Genomic DNA, 22,561 nt, shown 5'->3' on the forward strand with positions numbered 1-22,561 from the left:
GACTCATGTGAACAAAATTGTGCTGTATGACCATATCCCAGACAATGGTAGCACTTTGTAACAATAGTAAAAGGATGAAATTTTTGTAAGGACCACAATAGAAAAATTCTATCTTGAGACTTAATATACTTGAATAGTCTGGGTGAGAAATTGATGACCCAGTGCACACACACAATGCAGATCTAGCCTTAGTTGTGAACCTAAATTCTGGCTCTTGTTTCGCTTCCTCATTTGAAAAATGTCTACAAAACCTACGAAGTCTACAAAATTCTTTGAAAAAGATTTTCAACTATCTCATCCCTTAACAATTCACTGGGGACTTCTTAAACCAGAATATCGGATTACCTCTACTGGGAGTGCCCAGAGAGACTCCCGCTGACACAAAAGATGTTGATGCAGTAAGGCTGTCCAAGTCTTCTTTGGATGCAGTTTCAACAATAATGCCTTTATTGTGAATAGTATGTAGCAATTTAATTTTAATACTTTAATACTTAAGTGTCTTGGTGACACTTAAGAGTTTTGCCGACCTGGCTAGCTAGGTGGGTAAAGCGCCTGCCTGGCAACCCAAAGGTTGCGGGTTTGAATCCCGCCTCGGGCTTGGATCAGAGTAAAATGCAAAAACCTTGGGAGGTGCATTATGGCCACAGAAGCCGATGCACCATCAACTAAAAAAAAAAAAAGTGACAAGATTCCTAACCTCAACACTAGTCTCACAGTCACTAGATCTAGTGCTCTTAAAATAAGTACATTGTTGGATTTAACCTTAAGAGTAACACTTGCTTGTTGATCCCTTGATGAGCCACTGGCAACTTCTGCAAAAGATCTGACAGGAGATTCCACAAATCTCCTGTCAGATCACTTGATGCAAATCCTGCTTGCGATCTCCGTGAGACAAAGTCTCAGAAGGAAAGTGATACTTAGTTTGAGACAATTCAGAAGGTGACAAGTTAACGTTAGAAGAAATGTTAACCATTTTCTCTAGAAGATCAGCCCACTTTAAAATCTCCTCATTGACCATTTTATTTTTTCATTTTCTATTAATACTGAGGTAACAACAGTCTCGAGGTTAAGCCACTTCTCTATAAGTATGTTCCCTGATGTTTCAGTAATTTTATTGCTTTCATATGAAAGAAAGCTAGAAAAGTCCTTACATAACTTTGCTATTGTTTCCAGTATTAAGGTAGCACTTAAATCTAAAACTTGATGCCGTAGAATTTGAAGAACCAACTGTTCTGGGGCAAACCTTTTGAGATGTCGCTTCCTAATGCAGACTATGTGTTTATAGTAGAAACTTTCTGCGATTGATGTATATCCTGAGACACCGAATGTGTCTTAGACAAATTCTGTGAAACTTTTTTGCACCTGAGAAGTGTCCTGAGAATGAGAATCCTCCAATCTCTCAGGACTGACTTGTAGAGTCATCAATGCAGGATTGGCCTCAGAAGAAGGAAGAGAAGAAAAATTCTCTGCCTGCTGGTTACTTATCATTCTAATCCCAATATAAAGTATGTTATTTGAACAAAAAAAAAAAAAATGTATTCAACAAAATATGACATCAAGCAGACGACTATATATATATAATATTTCTGTTCTCTTTCAAGAAATTTTTATATTTCAATATTTCAACATTTTGGTGTTGTAGCACTCGCCGAGTTAGAGCAAGTTGTTTCTTGTTTGCAAAGTTCTCTCTCTCTCTTAGTAAATTACCTTAGGATTGTTCTTGGCTAGCGTTGTCACTCCAGAAAGAAAGTAGGTCACGATGCCAAACATTGATTTGCCAACGTTCAGAGTGGCAAACAAAAGCAAACTGAGATCGGCATGGCGAAAACACACTGGTCAGTGACAGTATAGGAGCAGAAATTAAGATCAAAAATTACTTACTTTAGAAGCATCATACAGTATTACAATGTAGTCAGGCATCAAGAACGATGATCTAGCTTTGGGCACAGCGTAACTATTTTACATTAAATTTATAAAAATCACTTAATATAGCAAGTAAACAGGAGTACAAAAAAAAATGTGACTTCACATACCAGGCCACCCAGTGACAATTTTTTTTGACACGCTTGCTTTATTTGATCCTGGTGGGGGGGGGGGATTGTCTTCCGTTGAATTGCTGTCTTTTTCTTTTAGTTTCTGGCTCATACTGGAACAGCCAACTTTCACCGCAAGTACAGTACTCAGAAAGTCTGGATCATCTTCAGTTTTTTCCAAAACAGCTTCACTAACATAAAGTCTTCTCATTCTTTGATCTTAGTTCAAAATTTTAGGCACACCTTGGCACACACTTTTCTCATGCCTAAATTTTCAGTTAAAATTTGTTTCTTTGTCCATATTGAGTTCTGATGCAACCATTTTAATGCTCGAACAACAGCCACTTCTAATCAGTGTCATTAGTCCACATATTCATCAGTTTTCATTTATACTGGACAGCTTGATCATTCATTTCTTCCACATCCTCTCTTCCTTCTAAAAAATCTTTTATTCCATTCAAACACGCGAGCTCTTGACAGTATTTTTTCCATAAACCTGACTGGACAACTCATAACTTTCAGCTGTTACTTGATGTAACAACTGAAAGTTGATTGTTTTCTTTAGTTTTATTAAATATTTGAGGAGGTTGATTCTTTTGTGTCATTTTTCTGGCAAACTGCAAAAACACAAGGCGATGAAAACCTCTTTCACTGCAAAGCAATGAGCATGTTGGAACATGACACCTATGTGTGTTTGATTTGAAAAAATTTCCAATTTTTTCAAAAGATTTTTTAGACAATAGAAAATGCTATTGTCTGTGAAAACTTAAACACTATATTTGTTCTGCAGCAAGAAAGGCAGAGACAGTGTTCAAAATTTTGGAACAAGGTTCGTGACCTGCTGCTGTGTCATGTATCTCTTGTGGCTGCTACTCCACTGTCAGCACACGACGATCTCTCCAGGTCCTTGTAGAGACTTCCACTACACCTCAAAATCATAGCCAGAGGCCTATTCTATTGTCATGAGAAGGCACTCCCTGCATCCATTCTAAACTATAATCTTAACCTTACAAATTGCCGGAAGCAAGAAAAGAAAAATATTACTGCTCACTTTACTGACATCTGGCAAGCAAACTGGAACATTACTGCAAAAGGCAGTGTTACCAAGAGATTCTTTCTAAACTCGTAATCGCATATTTGAAACCTCCTATGTGGTACTCTCCAGGATTCTACACAACCTGTTTGATTATAGAACACTAAATTATAAACTTGCTGAGCTATAACCTACAGAGGATCCATTGTGTTCCTGTAGAAACACTGAGGATTGGGTGCATGTCCTCATCATTGCTGTTATTTGTTATTTGGTTTTTAGGAGCATTAGCAACTAAGGCCATATTGCTCCGGGATATGCGGTGGTCATTCCCTTACCTTTCCGCATTCTCCGTATTTGGTGGTGACGGGCTCGAACCCCGGTCTAATCAAGAAGCGTGTGCTACGCACTGCTGCTCCTTCCCACCTGGCTACGGAGGCGTCCTCTCATCATTGCCATCAGTATGACCCACCTAGAAGCAAAATGTTTGTGGAACTCTGCTCTCTTCCTCGCAGAGAGAAATTATTTTTCATGGACTAGCACTGTTATACTTGCTTCTCAACCTTCACACAGGATGCCGTCACTCTGAGAAGAGCAAATCTCTCCCCAAAGGATGTGACATCTCAATTGCAAACCTCCAATACTTTTGTTACGGTCCTGTATGGCTAACACTCCCAGTCAATACTTTGCTGGAACCCTCCTGAATGCAGGAATACCTAAACTGCTTGTACTGGCCCCAGTATAGGATCTGCTGGCACTCTGTCTTCAGGATGCAGGACATTTGCTAACCTGAATAGGGTAGGATTTGACCTGCATACCTTGATGTGGGGCAGGTGCGATACGTTGCTGGCACCTTCATTTGAAGGTATGGAACAACTGCTAACTCATCCAGGGTAGGATTCTCTTGTATACCTCGTGAGAGGTTTGACTGACATCCATCCAGTGATATCTGATGCTAAATTAGCAACCCCTCTTTGTAGGGCACCCTAGTCCTGCAAACTTTACTGTTTCTCTGGGCTGGGTAGGCTTTCCAAACCCAGGCATATTCCAACACTTATTCATTTCCCTCCTCCTCTCTTCTGGAGTATGCCTTCCTTCCTCATCCTTGCTACTTTCCCTACTTTGACTTCCTCTCTTTTACTATCACCCACATTATTCCATTTTTTTTTTTTTCACTCCCCAGTAAGTTCAGGTGACTCTGGGGGCTGCCTAGCCAGGGTGTTACTGCTCTGCATCCTGGCCTGCCTCCCAATGGCAATGGATGGGCAAAAATGGATCCCATCAGGGGTTCCATGACCACGAGGTCAGATGAACATGAACAACATTCCAACACAGCCCGCACAACACCTCACAAACCAAAAACTAATGCACACCATTATGGCCTTGTAAAGTTTGTATTCATCATAGAGACAAACATAGAGTTGGGGGAGCTCTCTGGTGCTACTGGACAATGGCACTATACACTATGTTGCATCAGGTAGCTTTTCTGGAGGAAATAAAGCAATAGTAGTCAGACTTCTCACTATATCTTCCCATGTATATTCATGTCCTTTCCTCTTACATATGATTCAAAGCTTCTGTCAGCATTTAATTAAGTTTTTATTTTCTGTTCCTTCATTTTTCTTTTGTTAGAACTTTGGCTTTACTTATTTTCCTTCCTCTAAATTTAACATTGCACTTTGACTTAAACTTTAAGCTAGTAAAAGAAACACTATTTCAACAGGCATATTTTGGAGCTTTGTTAACTCCTGCAATATCTTCTTATTTCATTATTATTTCATTGTATTCATACTGAAATGATGATGCACTTTTAAAACACTGGATTTTACTTCTACCTCTTTAAACTTTGATAGGCTCTTTGCTAGCAGAAAGAGACAGACTGCCTGCAAGCATTTGGAATTTACCATTTGCAGTGTTTCTTCTGTTGTGTTCATTATACCCATATTTCTATTTTTGTTTGGTGAAAAGCTTAATTTTTAAAGAATATTTTTGATACCCAAATACAGGGCCACTGTATTAGGACTACATATGACTATAGCAGAGTATAGCTTAAATAACTGTTTTAGTGTTCATAGTTTAATAAAATTTAGAGCTATGTAATGTAGGACTGCTAAAAATAGCAGCAGTTCAAAGTCTTAAGTCTGCCATATATGATAGCCATGCAGGACTGTTAGCTGGCATGACTGGTAATTTAGGCTATATTTAAATAAAGTTCCATTTATACTATGTGCATCCAGCCCATGGAGGTGGGCCAGCCTGTGCTAACATTCCAAAAATATCACATACCAATTAATCCCACCCAGTTATCCACAGAAACAGGGTCGGCAAAATGGGGTTGAACCCAGATCTAATAAAGTCCGTAAGGGTGACACCTAAGAAAATTGCAACAGGTGGGGGAGCAGCCAACACTCACTTGAGGAGGAACAGGCAAAATCCAAACATAATAATGAAATTCAGATTGCACTCTTGACCTTGGATTACAGTTGGTAACAGTTGTACATTCATCTTTCCCTCAGCATGAATTGTTGAGGAGGCTTCCATCCTGCAGTGGGTTGATAACGACTGCACTTTACCTTTTTTTACTCTCAACAAAAAAGAATAAGCAGGTACATTGGAGGGTGCAAAGCAGCTAGATGAATAGGCTGTATCCATGAGCTGTATTCCATTTCCAGTACTATGAGTTACAGACCTTTCAAAATGAGGCCATTCAACTGATTGCAGTCTTCTGGTTTTCAGTGTGTGTTTTCAATATGTGTTCATTTTTAAACTATTGCTTTTATGAACAGCAGGTAAAACATTATTTAAACTTTTGATTGAAGTTAAATGTAACCAACTACTGCACTATTAATATTAATTTATTAAGGTTAAAAATTTTAAGATGAAGCACAGTCATCCGCTTTCTTTGTTCAGCAACTGCTTCGCGAACAGTGGACAAACTTCAGATTAATATCATACCAGCCAGTGCATTATAGATGGCAATCTAAGTTAACAGTGAATTTGATCGTGATTCCGAGTCTGCAGCAGCACCAGAAGCTATATGTATATTCACCTCTCTACACAGCAACAATGTAATCTACATAAGCTATGTCCATCCATATTGTTGTATGCAGCATGTTGAAATTAAATTCAGTTGTGTACAGAATAAACCATCTTAATTCCTAGTTGCATCTGTTACCCAATGAGAACGATCATAATTTACAGATGCATATACTCTATCCATCCATAATGTTGTATCCAGCATGTTGAAATTAAATCGTGTTGTGTACAGAATTAACCATTGTAATTCCCAGTTGCATCAGTTATCCAGTGAGGACTATCATAATTTACACATCCAATAAGAACAAATAAATAATGTGGAATAAGAACTGCAGACCAAAAAAGAAAATGGATGGTGGAAGTGGACACCCACCCTTATAAAGAAGCAGCATTTCATCCATATACATCTCCAGAATCAAGTACAGCAATAGAACCTCAAAAATCTGGCACCTATTGAATATTTTGCTGAGGTAGTTGTAGTACAGAGACAGAAGGGAAATATGCTAGCCAATTTTTTTTTAAAAAAAGCACCATAGGCCATATTTGTGCATTATGTTCTATTAATAATTTTCAAACACCAGTTACTTTCTGTTTTATGTGTTTTCTAGATATGGCATTGTTACTGTGTATTTGCAATGTATGAAATCATTTATTTTGCAGTAGTTTCAGTACTAGTTCACAGTATAGTATAGTAGTACAGTATATTTCATTTTTAATTTTATCACTGAAACCATATTGCACTATTTATATTTCATATGAAAAAATATTGGACAGTCCCACCTGTGACCCTTATTTCTTAGGCAGTATGTTACGTACTGTACCAGTCTGACAGTATGGGTTAATGTCTTGGCTTAAGACTGGCCACTGTCTTTCTGTGGAGATTGTTGGCATTAAAGCTACTGTATTATTAAATAAAAATAATGAATTATCCCTGAATATTTTAGGCTGTGTGCATAACCTTCAAAAAAAAAAGAGGAATTAAATCTGGCATGTGCCATGTTTGAAGATGCTGGATTTATTAAGTACTACTGTCATCCACTTCCTCAAAATTCTACATGCAGTCCATGGCAACATGGCAGCCAAGATAAAAAATGTTAATACTCGCAGGGGAATCTATAGTCTTATATGACTGAGCCTCAGTCATATCAGAGACCAACTTAGAGCCAATCATTTAGTGGGTAGCTTATTCACCCATGAGACTCATGAATAAGCTACTCACTAAGTCCTCATGACTCAATACCACTTGTGGCACTTGAGCAAAAACAAAAGAATAACATATTTCTGTTTTATGACTTCATTGATCAATAGCAGTTTCATAATTTAATAAAGTTATTCTTTTAATAACTGCAAATACTGAAAAACAAGAAAGTCACCCCATGTACTTATCAAAATCTTCTCACATCCTTTGTTTGTGTTGTTGATACTGGAGTTTGATGAATCAGCTCTCTTCAAATCTTCATGTTCCTCACATTGATATGTGATATGCTCCCATGTTTCTGCAGCACCACAGAAACCTGAATATCCCCTAATTTTTGTAGTTTTCCAAAGAATGACCTATGACCAATTAATAAAAAAATTGCACTGTAGATTTGGATGAACCTGGTTTCACCTTTCATAAGACAAACTTCTAATAGCAGGAAAAAAAATTATGGGTAACTGGACTCTTACTGGGCAATAACCAATCTTGTGTATTATTTAGCAGTATTTCCTCGATGCACATCCTTTCATTCCCTGAGTTACTGGAAACATCAAACTCAATTTCTCCAAATCTATAGGAGTTGATCACCACAAGTAAAAGCTCTTCCCTCTATAAATGAAGTACAGATAAAATGGAAGTCTGCCACTTAGTACTGGAAGTGCTGGTGTCACGTCAGTTCTACACACCATGATGATCTTGAGGAACATCATACATTGTATTGATAAAAGCTTTTGATATCATATACTTGGATTTCAAGAATGCTTTTGATACAGTTGCACATAAGACTGCAGTATAAACTGGAGCAATGTGGCATTATGGGCAAGTTACTGCTATAGATAAAGGGATGGTTCAGTAGTAGAAGACAGAGAGTGGATGTAAACGAGCACTGCTCTTTGTGCCTTAAACACCTCCGACTGAGGTGTTTAAGACTTTGAATGGGTTGAGTAAACTGAACGTGAATGGTATTCTTTCTCTTGCTGTGACTACACACATTGCAGAGAAGAAGAATGTATAGGATGTATATAAAGTGTCAGGCAACACAGAAGCCTATGGTAAGTATAAACTAGTCTGTAATCAATTCACAAAGGAGGTTAGGCAGGCGAAGGCAGATTATGAGAAAACTTTGGCAAAGGATGCAAAGAAAAACAGCAAGGAGTTCTTTACTTATGTAAACTCTAGAAGGAAAGCGATGAATCAGATTGGACCACTTAACATAAATGGGTTCACTATTGATGGTCATGCTCAGGTAGCTGATAAACTGAATGAGTATTTTGCATCTACATTCACACATGAGGAGTTATTCAATGAGGGGAGTGCCAGAAGTTTATCAAATGCTAACAGGGAGCTAAGTGATTTTGTAATAACTGAGAGCAAAGGGGAGGAGAAATTGTTGAAGTTAAACATAAGGAAGGCACCTGGGATGGACAAGATCTATCCAGTTATATTAAAGAAGGCAGCAAAGGAAGTAAGCAGGCCCTTGGCCATAATTATGAGAGCTTCCTTGGACTCAGGGGAGGTCCCCATGGACTGGAGGTGTGCAAATGTATCACCAATTCACAAAGGAGGTTCAAAAGGTGACATAAGTAACTACAGACCTGTTAGTTTAACTTGTGTTCCGGGAAAAATAATGGAATCACTTGTTAAAGAAGCATTGCAGGATCATCTAGACAAGACTGTAGTAATAGTTAAGACACAGCATGGGTTTGTCAAAGGGAGGTATTGTCTGACCAATTTGATTGGTTACTATGATGTGGTCATAAAGGAACTGAATGCCAAAAATAATTTTAATATCATATACTTGGATTTCAGGAAAGCTTTTGATACTGTTGCACATGGAAGACTACTGTACAAATTGGAGAGGTATGGAATCAGGGGTAAGCTGCTACAATGGATAAAGGGATGGTTGAGTGGGAGACAACAGAGTGGTAATCAATGGACACTGGTCCTCATGGACAAATGTTATTAGTTGGAGTTCCCCAGGGTTCGGTGTTAGGCCCATTGTTGTTTTGCATATTTATCAATGATATTGATGAAGGTATATCAGGTTTAATGTCCAAGTTTGCAGATGATATAAAGGTTGGCAGGGTTGTTAACGACAGTAATGACAGTATGCTGCTCCAACTGGATCTAGATAAGTTGGGAAAACGGGCTGAGAAATGGCAACTGGAGTTTAACATTGACAAATGCAAAGTACTGCATATGGGTAGCATTAACCGAAGAGAAATGTACCAACTGGGTGGTACTACACTCAGGGAAGTGGAAAGTGAAAAAGACCTCTGGGTAATTGTGCAGCCAAATATGAAGTTCGCTGAACAGTACAGATGGGCTGCCAGGGCAGGTCATGGAGTTTTGTCAATAATATATAGGAATTTGCTAGCAGGGACAGGGAAGTGATGATCCCGTTATACAAGGCAATGGTCAGGCCACACCAAGAGTACTGTGTACAGGTCTAGGGGCCTCATTTTAGGAAGGATGTAGAGTTGCTAGAATGAGTACAAAGAAGGGCAGCAAGATTGGTTAGCAGAACAAAGGGGTGCTATTACCAAGAAAGGCTTAATATCTGCAAATTGCAGCACCTGGAGAGTAGGCACCTGCGAGGTGATCTGATTGAGGTGTATAAGGCTTTGAATGGGTTGAGCAAGCTGAATGCTGATGGGATTCTTCATCTTGCTCAGACTAAGAACCTGGGGGGGCACAATTTCAAATTGAGGAAAGATAGTTGTAGAATAGATGTGCGGAAATTTGCCTTTAGCCAGCAGGTAGTTGATTGGTGGAACACGCTTCCATCTTTTGTTGTGGAAGCTAATAGCCTAAATAAATTTAAGGCTGAGCTGGACAGGCATTTGGAACGAATGGAGGGATGAAATGGGAGTTTTTTTTTGGCTAATGCTGCAAAGCTTGCTTTCTTGCATCATATGCCTCTACTAATAACAGGCATCAATTTAAGTTGAAGGATGTTTGCAGGATATATGTTTGGAAGTTTGCATTCATCTTGCAGGTGGTTCATTGTGACTTTTGGAACAGGGTCCATCTATTGTTGTGGAAGTGAATGGTCTGAATGAATTCAGGGAAGAGCTAGACAAATGCTTGGAGTGTATGGATGGATGAAGTGTGTAGTTTTTTTTGTTTTTTGCTGATGCTGTATAAACTTGCTTTCTTCCATTATTTATCACTACTATCAAAAAACTCCAGTGTGTCTGAGATGGACTAGAGTAGCCTCTAGCTTCCAAAGCTCCCATTTTTCTGTTCGAACAGAACTTTTGAGGGGTAATAGAAATGGTCTTGGGCATGACACAGCTTGAAGACCTAATGACAGATGTACTAAGGAAATATCAGAATGATACCCAAGAGGAGCTAAAAGAAAACTCGGAAGACAACACACATAGATGGACAGATGAAAATCACGAGTTTGTGGGTAGTAAATGGATGGCCATTGTACAAAACAGAAGGAACTGGAAAGTTGCTGGATAGGCCTTCTTCCTGCAGTGGATTAAAAATGGCTGATGATGATGATGACAGTGTGATCAAAGGAGCACATTTCTGGAGGTCAGTACCATAAAACAAAAACAATTTGCAGTTCCCAGTTTTTTGGGCTTTTCTGTTAGTGCAGTCTAATTATAAACGGGTAGTAAACTCAATGCTATTGCATTTGCGATTATACTGATAGCTGGAATTCTGTCAGTTTTTACGTTATTATGGTGAAATGTTTCCCTTTCCATGAAATCTTCAATCATATAAAACGCATAAATGAATTTTCAGAATCTGCTCTTCATTCCTATTTTTTAAGCTTCATAAATTTGTCTCACTTTGCGTCCTGTGTTCATCATTGATTGCTTATCTTTTTTACTGTTTTAAATTTTACAATCCAAAAAAAAAAAAAAAGAAAATGTCAGTGAACAAAAATATCAATCATGCAACCTTCATATTTTGTTAAGTTAAAGTGCTATATTTACTGTAATATTTATTTATTTATTAGAAATTTAAGATATTTAAACCTGTGTTAGCAATTTTATTGGATTTCTAACTTTTTTTAGTGTTTTACTTACCAGACTGAACATTTTTTGAGTGCTCTTCCCCATCCCTATTTTTCCCAACAAATCCTGTTGTTTTTAATGTGCGAAATACCATAACGCAGAGATTTTTAGGAATGCACGTACTGTGATATAGCAGAACTGACTGTAATTTAAAAAAAATAATAATACAGTACTACAGTTATGAAGATGGTATTTTTGAATTTTACTGCATTTATTATTATTAACCAGTGGTCAGTGTGCCAGTACAAAGTTATGATGTATGAATAACTCTGTTCAAATCCATATGTATCACCAATTGCAGTAATGTTCTTTATTCTCTGTCTTGTCCCTGTGTGGCCCTGCTGAGTATAAACAAAAAAATTATTTATTTATTATTTTATTTTTTTTTTTTTAGTTTTATAAAAAAATGAAGTAAAAATAGTTATGTTATAAACTTTTAAAATTGGGATGTATTAGATAATTATAGAATGTCTTCAAATACCGTGTGATTGGACTAAATTTCAATAGCAAAAGCTTAATTTAATTGGGATATATTGGACACCTCTAGATACCCACTAGGGCTTGCAAACCGGTTTTATAAACCGGTTAAATCTGGTTTTCATATTGAGTTGTTAAAACCGAAACCGAGCTTCTGAAACCGGATTCGAATATTTTTTTTGTTAGCCCTCGAATATAGTTTTTTGTTATGCACATTTTCTTTTGTTTGTTCGTTTGTCTGGATCGTTCAACTGCTTTATATTTTAAACATGTTTTTTATTTTATTTTATGTTTAGGTACGAATCTCATGGGCAAGTGGCCCAAATCTAGGAGGGGTACCTTTTATCTTCCCACCTGTATCTTTTGAAACTTGCCTCGTTTACTCTTCATTCAGTGCTTGCGGGAGTGATGCATAGTATTGTGCCTTTGTTATCTTCAATATTTTTATTTAAAATTGTCGGTGTTATAAATTCCTACTAATTAATATTTATTACTCTTAATATGTCTAAGATGAAATCAAATGTATGGAATAATTTTGCTCGAAAAAGCAAAGATGAAGCACAATGTTCGAAATGTCAGAAGATAATGAAGTCGTCTGGAGGATCTACATCATCTTTGATGTTGCATTTAAAGAAAATGCATCAGATTGACATTAAACAAGATAACAGTGAACCTCCTGTAAAAATGGTAAGAACATTAGAAAACTTTATCGTTAAAAAATCTATGGAAGAAGAGATTTCAAAATTAGCTGCTTTAGATGGATTTTCTTTTAATTCAATTGCCAAGAGTGAGTTTATACAATCAAGCCTTCACCTTCAGAGAAATAAAAACGATAAATTACCACCAGTCTCAGTGAATGGAATAATTAAAAATATGGTTCTGAATTATTATAAAACTAAGAAAGAACTCATCAGCATTTCAAAAATTCATTGGTTTTGGGTGCACGGTATTCATTGACTCTAGACGAATATACGTCTATACAAAATAAAAGGTATATGAATATAAATGTGCATTCAAAAGACAATCATTGGTCGTTAGGTCTTATTGAGATTAATGGTTCACTTGATAGCAGAAGAACTGGGCAAATTGTGAACGGACACTTGAAGGAATTTGGTTTGAACTTGGATGAGGATATTGTTGCCTGCACCACCGATGGAGCAGCAATGATGATTAAGTTTGGCAAGCAAATTACGCCTAATCATCAACAATGTATAGACCATTGTATACATCTGTCAGTTATAGATGTACTTTATGAAAAAGCAATCAATTATGGTGCCACAGTCTCTGAGTCTCCCAAAGACCATGAAGAAAATGAAAATAATGAAGAAAGTAGTGATGATGAAGAAGTTGAAGAAAGACAGCAAGGCATGCTTTATCAAACCGACTTTACCGATGAGCTCATTTATTTCTTCAATCCAATGGCCAATATTGCACAAACTATTAACAAAGTCAGAAAAATTTGCAAGATTTTTCGAAAATCGCCTACCAAAAATGACATTACAAAATTTTGTTAAAGCAAAATTTAATGGGAAAGAATATAAACTTATATTAGATTGCAAGACTAGATGGGATAGCACATTCTATATGATTGAGAGATTTTTGAAATTGAAAAATTGCATTCCAAATGCTCTATGTGCAGTACTGTCAACTGAAGCTGTCTGACGATGACTGGAAAACACTTGAATTGCTACGTGAAACTTTGCGACCAGTTGAAATGATTCTGAAGGCTATAACCTCAGAAGATACAGACTTACTTAAAGCAGAGTCTTCAATAGAATTTCTGCTTGCTAAGCTTGATACAGCAGAAATCCCATTTGCTTTTAAAGTTTCACCAAAGCCTTTTGCAGCATTACAATGCAAGAGAAATTGCCAAATTGTGGCTTTGCTGAGCTATCTACACAACCCCAAAAAGTTTAGGAAAGAAGATTCAGGTTCAAGAACTTTTGATTTTCCAAGTAAGCAAGTTTTGATTTATCAGAGATTGTTTGTAAAACATTCCGAAGGAGTCTTAGCGTTGAATGAAGAAACTGAAAATAAACGAACTGTGCTTTTAGAAGAAAATAAAGACTCGTCTAGTTCCGATGTTGGAGATACACTCATGCGAGAGTATTATAGTGTAATAAAGAGATTAACTGAAGAGCCTTAAAAATATCCGAGTGAATTGGAAATCAGCAAAGAATTTAAAATTTTGGAGGCAACTAGCAGTAGAAGTGAAAAGCTGGAGAAAGTTTATAGAGCATTGCTAACCATTAAACCAACAAGTGTCCAATCTGAGAGAGTGTTTTCGATCACTGGTCTCTTTAACACAAAAATAAGGTCAAGTCTATCAGGAAAAATGCTTAATATACTGTGTTTTTTAAAGGATCATTTTCAGAAAAAAGCTGAGCAATAAATAGTAAAGTAATTTCCCCAAGCTGTTTTTTTTTTACATTATTTTTATTTATTTATTATTATTATTATAGGGCTTATTATTTTTTTTTGTTTACTATACGAGAAGATAGTTTTTATTCAAAGGATTTGAATACAATTTGTAATTTTGTATAATCTCAAGCTGGTTACCTTTTTGGAGCATTTTAATTTTTTTATTTTTTTTACTATAAGAGGTGATAGATGTTGTTTAAAAGATTTGATTACGATTTGTACAGTCTACCCAAGATAAAATAAATACTTGTGTTATAAGCTTTTAATTATTTACCCTAAGTCTCAGAAAATCGGTTTTAAAACCGGTTTTAAGAGTAAACTTCGGTTAAACTCGGTTTTGAAATTTCTCGGTTTTATGCAAGCCCTAGTACCCACTTATAAAATGAAAAGGTGTGCACCTGGTGTACAATTGTTTTTATTTTTATCTTATGCAGTATTAACCATTTCAATTTCCCCATCCCCTTTCCATAGGAAATGTTCATGCATATAGTTACGAAGGATTACAAATTATAGAAGGTTTTTGTTGGAGTGAATGTCTTGAAATTCCAGTTGTTTCGAGATCAGATTCTCTCTGGAAAGAATTTTGGGATGAGAACCTAAAGAAAATTTGGCATCAAGATCAATTCAAGTCTCAAAGGTTTGTTTTCTAGTTTATTTTGAACAAATTACAAATAGAGAGGAATGGTATAAGAGCAGATGAAATGAAACTGAGCTGGTATGTGTTTGTCAGAAACGTACATTTATTTAAAATAAATTCTAATAGTCATTTTGACATTTGTTTTGTTGGGGCACTAGTCTTGTGATTCAAAGGATGATAGTGGTTTTGTTGTATGCTAATTCCTTCATATGCTTCTTAAGCTCTCTAAATACACGGACATTGTTATTCAGAGGTTCAGACTATATGCGTTCTGAAACCTAGCCAAAAAAAAAAAAAATAAAACTTATTTATTTTTTGCATCAGCAATCACATTTATCATATATGATATGGCACTGTCATGAAAGGATATCATTCTGTTCTTAGGTGAGCTCTGTGTTTGTTTTTGTGGCTTTCTGTAAAGTGGCAGATGTTTGGAAGTGCTATTAGGTATTAACTGCTTCTGTGGTTTCTGAAATGGATGAGTAAAAGCAGAAGCTCAACCAAAAATCAAGTTCTGAAGCACTTCAGAAATTAGTGGTTTATTCTGATGTAGAGGCTGAAGAGTATCTTTTTGTAACTTGAATGAAGGGGCACTCCTTGAATCAGGGAACTATATTGTATATAATTTTTACAGTTGCACAAAAACTTCTTCAGTTTTTGTAGGCTATTAAATTTAAATTTCGATTAAAGCATATGTACAAATTATTATTTCTGACAAAAGTATATACAAATGAGTCAGAGATACAGCTGAATTCCATATTATTTCTAGGCTGTACCTGAAAAAGAGTAAAGCTTAATCATAGGACTTGTCCTTTGCTGGTGTAGGATGTTCCTGTTAGTTGGTGTTAAGCCTTATGCATTTTTAATCTGTGTTGGTCATTAGATGCTCATTGATTCGATTCTGAGGATTTTCATAAACTGCTATTTTAGTACTTTGCTGCTAGCCTGGCTGGCCTAAATTGACCTTATGACTACAATATCCTGAGATATTTCCATCAATAAGAGCAAATGAAATGAAAGTGAGCTAGTATATTTTGTCAGAAACACATTTAGACATTACAATACATATAGACATATACTACTTTTTCCTTGTACTACTGTCTAGTAGCAAAGTACTAGACAGTAGTATAAGGAAAAATAATTTATTGGTTGCACCTGGATTTCGGTGTTTTTGATGTCTGTGTGGGGGGGGGGGAGCAGGTGATTCTGAGCTTCTCTAGTTGGAGGCAGGGTAAAACTCCAGATCTTGGGTACAAGTCCATATTTCGACTAACGGTCAGAAACAAAGCAGTGATTGACAGGTGCCTGGGCGCCTCCATAGCCAGGTGGGCAGGAGCGGCAGTACGTAGCACACGCTTCTTGATTAGACCGGGGTTGAGCCCGTGACCACCAAATACGGAGGATGCGGAAAGGTCAGGGAATGACCACTGCATATCCCCGGAGCAATATGGCCTTAGTTGCTAATGCTCCTAAAAACCAAACAACAACAACGACAGGTGCCACTCACTTCTTTCCCTACCCACATGTAACACACCAAAAAATATTGTAATACATTGAAGTTTAAATAAAGATAAAGAGAAACAGCAATACAGAATTAAAATAAGCAATAATAACTACTTTTTTGCTTAAATCCCTCCCGAAGTCGCATAAAAACTAATCTTTGTTAAAATATCTCTTATTGCTGTTTTTAAATAGGGAACTCGTTTTCTGGTACAAAAGGCAGGGGATAAACCACTATGGTAAGGCAGGAGATAAAGAGCCTAACTAAGACTAACCATAGCAAAGGTTTGGCATAATCTTTGGTTAAAATATCCCTTACTGCTGTTTTTAAATAGGGAACTCGTTTACTGCTATAAAAGCAGTGGTAAGGCTTGAATAAATACCCTAACTAAGACTAACGATAGCAAAAACAACCCCAGGGGCTTACATCTGGTGAGTATGGGCTTGGCACACCCAGGGTCCTGAGCTGGATATCATCATTCTTCTCTTTCTTGGTGATTCCTTTCTAATTAATTCTGACTCTCTCTCTCTCTCTCTCTCTCTTGGGAATTTGGGACTTGGGTACTTGGGAATTTTTTTTGGCTGGTGCAGCATAAGCCTCAGGCTTTCTTGCACCATATGGCTAATAATAATAATAAAAAAAATGCATTCACAATAATCACCCAGTCACGGAACTTGACTATACAATATCTCTGTTTGAGACCACGTCCACTGCGCAGAGACGTGTACCCAAGATCTGGAGTATAGCCAGAGGCAGTGGGGGGAAGGGACCAGACCCAGGGAGTGCGGCATCTTTTTTCATGGTTTCTGAAAATAAGGTTATATGTTGATATTGTTTTTTTCTCTAATTCTGTTATTGCTCTGGTTGGTTATGTTTTTTGTTCATACCTTCTTTGGTGATGGTTTATGGCATGCTGGGCTGCTTAAGATATTATTGGAATCCAGACTCCTTAGTTTGGTATTCCTGGAATGCTTGCACACCATCACCTGCTTTTCTTTGTATGTAGAGAGGACGATGAACTAAGTGCACTGAACATTCACTATAACAAGAGTAGAGAAAATCAGAAAAGTTCTTGCTATAATGGATTCTTATATTCAGTTGCAGGTTAAAAAGTACATAAATGCTGAAGAAGACAAGAAATTAATTATCCCTCCATTATAATAATGAACTTGGCAACCAAACATAATGAAACATTTCATGTGGTGTTCTTGCATATGGATATTATACAAAATAAGCATACACTTTTCCATTTTCTTATTCCCACAGACAGCATCAAAATCTTTGATGTGAAACTCACTTGCAAACAGCAAATCCAAGCTTAGTATTCCAAAGCCTTCTAGGGAATGAAAATAGATCTGTGTAAAACTCACAATAAACAAATAATCAAGAAATACCTCACAACTTACTTCAGTAGTGTGCTCTCCTATGCCGTGGAAGTTTGATCTTCCACACCAGCCTCAAATTCTGGGTGCTGAAGTCAGCCACTTTGTGAGCTCACCAGATCTACACAACATCTAAATCTACACTCTGCTCCAACCTACAATACACACCCACAGAGCTCATGTGCTAAAAATAAAGGTATTCCTTCATCTGGGCTCATCCAAGCATGATCACATCAACATCTAGGACACAGTTGGCTGGCGTTTGCCAGGAAGATACCTCCACAGTACCCTGTCGCTGTGCTCAAGGCTCCAGAGGTTACAGAATTTCAAGAGGCATTTCCCAAATGTGACTCTGGACACTCTCAACTCACCCAACATCGACATTAACCTGTGGTCTATTAACAAGGATTATTGCAATGACATCTTGGCCTATCTTTCTGTTTGTAAAGGTCAATTGTGTAAGTGCCCATGCTAGTTTGCCATTGTCATTTTATGTTCTGCTCAACTTGTCTTTTTTGTTTTAATTACTATTACTTTTTTTTTTGTTTGTTTGTTTGTTTATCTTTATTCATTATTTTATGTAGCTTATATCTGTATTTGTTCACTGTATAGACAATGTATTGTAAGATTCCATTGGCCTTCTGTTTAAGGACTCACTAATGCATACGATTTATTAATAAAGAACCTTATTATTTCTTTCCAATCCGAATAAACTTTGTCTTTAACGGATCATAGCTTTGAAAGAAGTCTATCAATTATTGCCCATTTCCAAATGCATGGTTCAGTCCACAACAAACTTGTTCAAACTTCTGTTGCAAAGAAAATTAGGATTACTGATGTTATTGCAGGATTATCTGGACATAAATGTAGTTACATGAGAAAGAGCATTGGTTTGCTAAAGTTAAATCATTGTCTAACTAATCTGATAAGATATAATGATCTCGTCACAAAAAATTAGATACAAAGAATAATTCTGAGATAATGTATTTAGGTGTCAGTAAAGCTACACAGATATAAGGAAAGATATATAAGGTGTCACACAGATATAAGGAATGCAGAACCGGAATTTGGGGAGTACAATGTCTACAGAAGAGATAGACAGGATAGAAAGGGAGGAGGGGTTATGCTATTAGTTAAGAAATACATAAAATCCAAGGAAGTGAAGCCAGTCGACATTGCTGGACAGAGCAGTGTCGAGTCAGTTTGGTGTGACATAAGTATTCGGAGATCAAAATTGAGAGTAGGAGTGTGCTATAGGCCTAATGACTCTGATGAGTATAATAAGAAATTGTACAGGGAAATAGAGCAGGCCAGTAAATCAGAGAGTCTTATAATGGGGGATTTTAATTTCCCAGATATTGACTGGAATTTGGGGGCTGGTCACTCACACACTAGCATGGCGTTTGTGGATTTATTGGATGATTGTTTTCTACATCAGCATGTTCGGGAGGCAACTAGAAGGAATAATACTCTTGATTTGATTATCAGTAGTGATTCTTCATGCATTAAGAATCTGCAGGGAAATTAACCACTAGGTGGCAGTGATCACATTGTGCTGAAGTGGGATTTACTCAAAGAGGTAACTACCATTAGGGGTAAAGGGAAGGACTATTGCTTTCGTAATGGCGACTACGATGGACTGAGACAGTATTTAAATTCTATACAGTGGGACCAACTGATGATGTTACCAACAGCAAATTCAAAATGGGAAGCATTCAAAGAACTTATCTTGGAAGCTACTAGGCTTTACATACCAACAAAGAAATATTATTCAAGGTTTAGGCCTAGGTGGATGTCAGATGAACTAATGAGACATATGGCAGAGAAGAAAAATTCATGGGATACATACAAATTAACATGTGACACAGAAGCCTATGATAGATACAAGTTGATCTGTAAATAAGTTACAAAGGAGGTTAGGCAGGCGAAGGCAGATTACGAGAAATCTTTGGCAAGGGATGCAAAGAAAAACAGCAAAGAGTTCTTTACTTATGTAAACTCTAGAAGGAAGGGAATGAATCAGATTGGACCACTTGATATCGATGGGTCAACTGTTGATGATCCTGCTCAGGTAGCTAACAAACTAAATGAATATTTTGCATCGACATTCACACATGAGGAGTTATTCAGCGAGAGGAATGCCAGAGGTGTATTCAACTCTGGCAGTAAGCTACAGAATCTTGTAATAACTGAGAGTAAAGTGGAGGAGAAATTGTTGAAGATAAATACAAGAAAGGCACCTGGGGTGGACGGGATCTATCCAGTTATATTAAAGGAGGCAGCAAAGGAAGTAAGAATAAACCCTTAGCCATAATTATGAGAGCTTACTTGGACTCAGGGGAAGTACCCATGGACTGGAGATGTGCAAATGTGACCCCAATTCACAAAGGAGGATTAAAGGGCGATTAAAGTTTTAACTTCTGTTACCGGAAAATTAATGGAGGCACTGGTTAAAGAAGCAGTGCAGGATCATCTAGACAAGACTTCAGTTATAGCTCAGACACAGCATGGTTTTGTTAAGGAGAAGTCTTGCCTGACCAATTTGATTGGATACTATGATGCAGTCACAAAAGAACTGGATGCAGGGAATAACTTTGATATTATATACTTGGATCTTAGAAAGGCTTTTGATACTGTTGCACATGGAAGACTGCTGCACAAATTGGAGCAGTGTGGCATTGGAGGCAAATTGCTGCTATGGATAAAGGGGTGGTTGAGGGGGAGAAGACAGAGTGGTAATCAGTGGACACTGCTCATCGTGGACTAATGTTATTAGTGGAGTCCCTCAGGGTTCAGTATTGGGTCCATTATTGTTTTCTGTATTTATAAATGATATTGATGATAGTATATCACACTTAATGGCCAAGTTTGCAGATGATACAAAGGTTGGCACGGTTGTCAAGGACACTACTGACACTATGCTACTGCAACAGGATCTGGAAAGGTTGAGCAGATGGGCTGAGAGGTGGCAAATGAAGTTTAACATTGACAAATGTAAAGTACTACATATGGGAAACAGCAACCCTAGAGCAACGTATCAACTCTGTGGTACTACACTGATAGTGGTAGAGAATGAAAGGGACCTGGGGGTGGTTGTGCAGGCAGATATGAAGTTTTCTGAGCAGTGCAGACATGCTGCAAGAGTAGCTCATGGTGTATTGTCAATGATATATAGGAATTTTTCTAGCAGGGATAAGGAGGTGATTATTCCCTTGTATAAGGCAATGGTCAGGCCACACCTAGAGTACTGTATACAGGTCTGGAGGCCTCATTTCAAGAAGGATGTAGAGATGCTGGAACGAGGTCAGAGAAGGGCAACAAGATTGGTTAATGGAACAAAGGGGTGCTCTTACGAAGAAAGGCTTAAGTTTTGCAAATTATAGTGTCTGGAGACTAGGCACCAGCGGGGTGATCTGATAGATGTGTATAAAGCCTTGAATGGTTTGAGCATGCTCAATGCTGATGGGATTCTTCCTCTTGCCCAGAATAATCACCTGAGAGGGCATAAATTCAAATTGAGGAAAGACAGATGTAGGATAGACGTGAGGAAATTTGCCTTTAGCAACTTCAACGACAAGGGATGGAACAGACTTCCATCCCTTGTCGTTGAAGTTGATAGCCTGAATAAGTTTAAGGCTCAGCTGGACAGGTATTTCGAACGAACAGAGGGGTGAAGTGGAAGTGGTTATTTTTTATTTATTTTTATTATTTTTTTGGCTGATGCTGCATAAGCTTGCTTTCTTGCATCAAATGCCTCTACTAATGCTAATGCTACAGTCTCACATAAGTGCCTTTCACATAAATTTGAACGGTGGCATATCGTAATTCTCTGCTCTCAAGACTTATCCCATCTACTTATGGTCAGCTTTACTAGTCCTAATCTCTTCACTTGTTTCTACTGTGGGCAGAATCCTTATTTATTCTGCACTCTTCCATATTCTTTCTCACTGTTTTCTACCATGTTTTCTCCCTGCTTTTTTCTAACCCTTCCCAACTGCCACTGCCATCTTGTGTAATCCTAGTTGCTGGTTGCAGTCTGTGACTTTTGCTTTGTGGCCAAACCATCTCAGTCTACTTTCCTGCATTTTTTTCTCCTTACTGTCCAAATTCTGCTCCATAAATCAGTGGCAGCCTATCCACCATCCTATAAAATCTTCCCTTAAGCCTTACTGATACTCATTGATAGCATAGCGACCCACTTGCTTGCCTCCACTTGATCCACCCTGTACCTATTTTACTCGTTACATCCTTGTCAATCTCTCCACTCTGCTGTCCTACTGACCCTAAATGACAAAGTTATTCTCTTTCACAGGTTTACCTTTTGTTATCTTACTTTCTGCCAAACTACACCCCATATACTCCATCTTGGTTCAAATAATCTTCATAGCTTTAGACTTTGCGTCCTTTCTTTACTCATCCAACTTTATATTTATATCCTTTTTTGCTCCTATTGAAGGTGGTGAAAGATTATTGTAGTCTGACATGAAGGTCTCTGAGCAGTGCAAGACAGGCTGTTAGAACAGCTCATATGGTTTTTGTCAATTACATACAGGAATTTTGCTAGCAGGGACAAGGAGGTGATTATTCCATTGTATAATGCAATGGTTAGGCTACAACTTGAGTACTGCATACAGGTCTAGAAGCCTCATTTCAAAAGAGATGTGGGCCTCTTTGAATGGGCACAGAGGATACTATTACAAGAAAAGACTTCAGTTCTGCAAATTTCAAAACTAGGCAATTGGGAGGAAACTTTATTGAAGTGTTTTAAGTCTTTAAATGGATTAAGTAAACCTAATGATATTCTCTCTCAAA

General features: G+C 37.4%; 1 protein-coding gene across 1 annotated transcript in view; it reads left to right on the top strand.

Moving 5' to 3' along the window:
• The window catches only part of LOC150084453 (MKRN2 opposite strand protein-like), a 58,146-nt gene that overhangs the window by 23,774 nt on the left and 11,811 nt on the right, over positions 1-22,561 (top strand). The window contains exon 3 of the mRNA XM_090375232.1: positions 14,701-14,866. Within this exon, the coding sequence (XP_090231358.1) occupies positions 14,701-14,866 (166 nt within the window). The remainder of the gene's footprint in view (positions 1-14,700; positions 14,867-22,561) is intronic.

The sequence above is a fragment of the Mastigoproctus giganteus genome, chromosome 6 (assembly GCF_048544385.1).
Source record: "Mastigoproctus giganteus isolate SK-2022 chromosome 6, ASM4854438v1, whole genome shotgun sequence".
NCBI lineage: Eukaryota > Metazoa > Arthropoda > Arachnida > Uropygi > Thelyphonidae > Mastigoproctus > Mastigoproctus giganteus.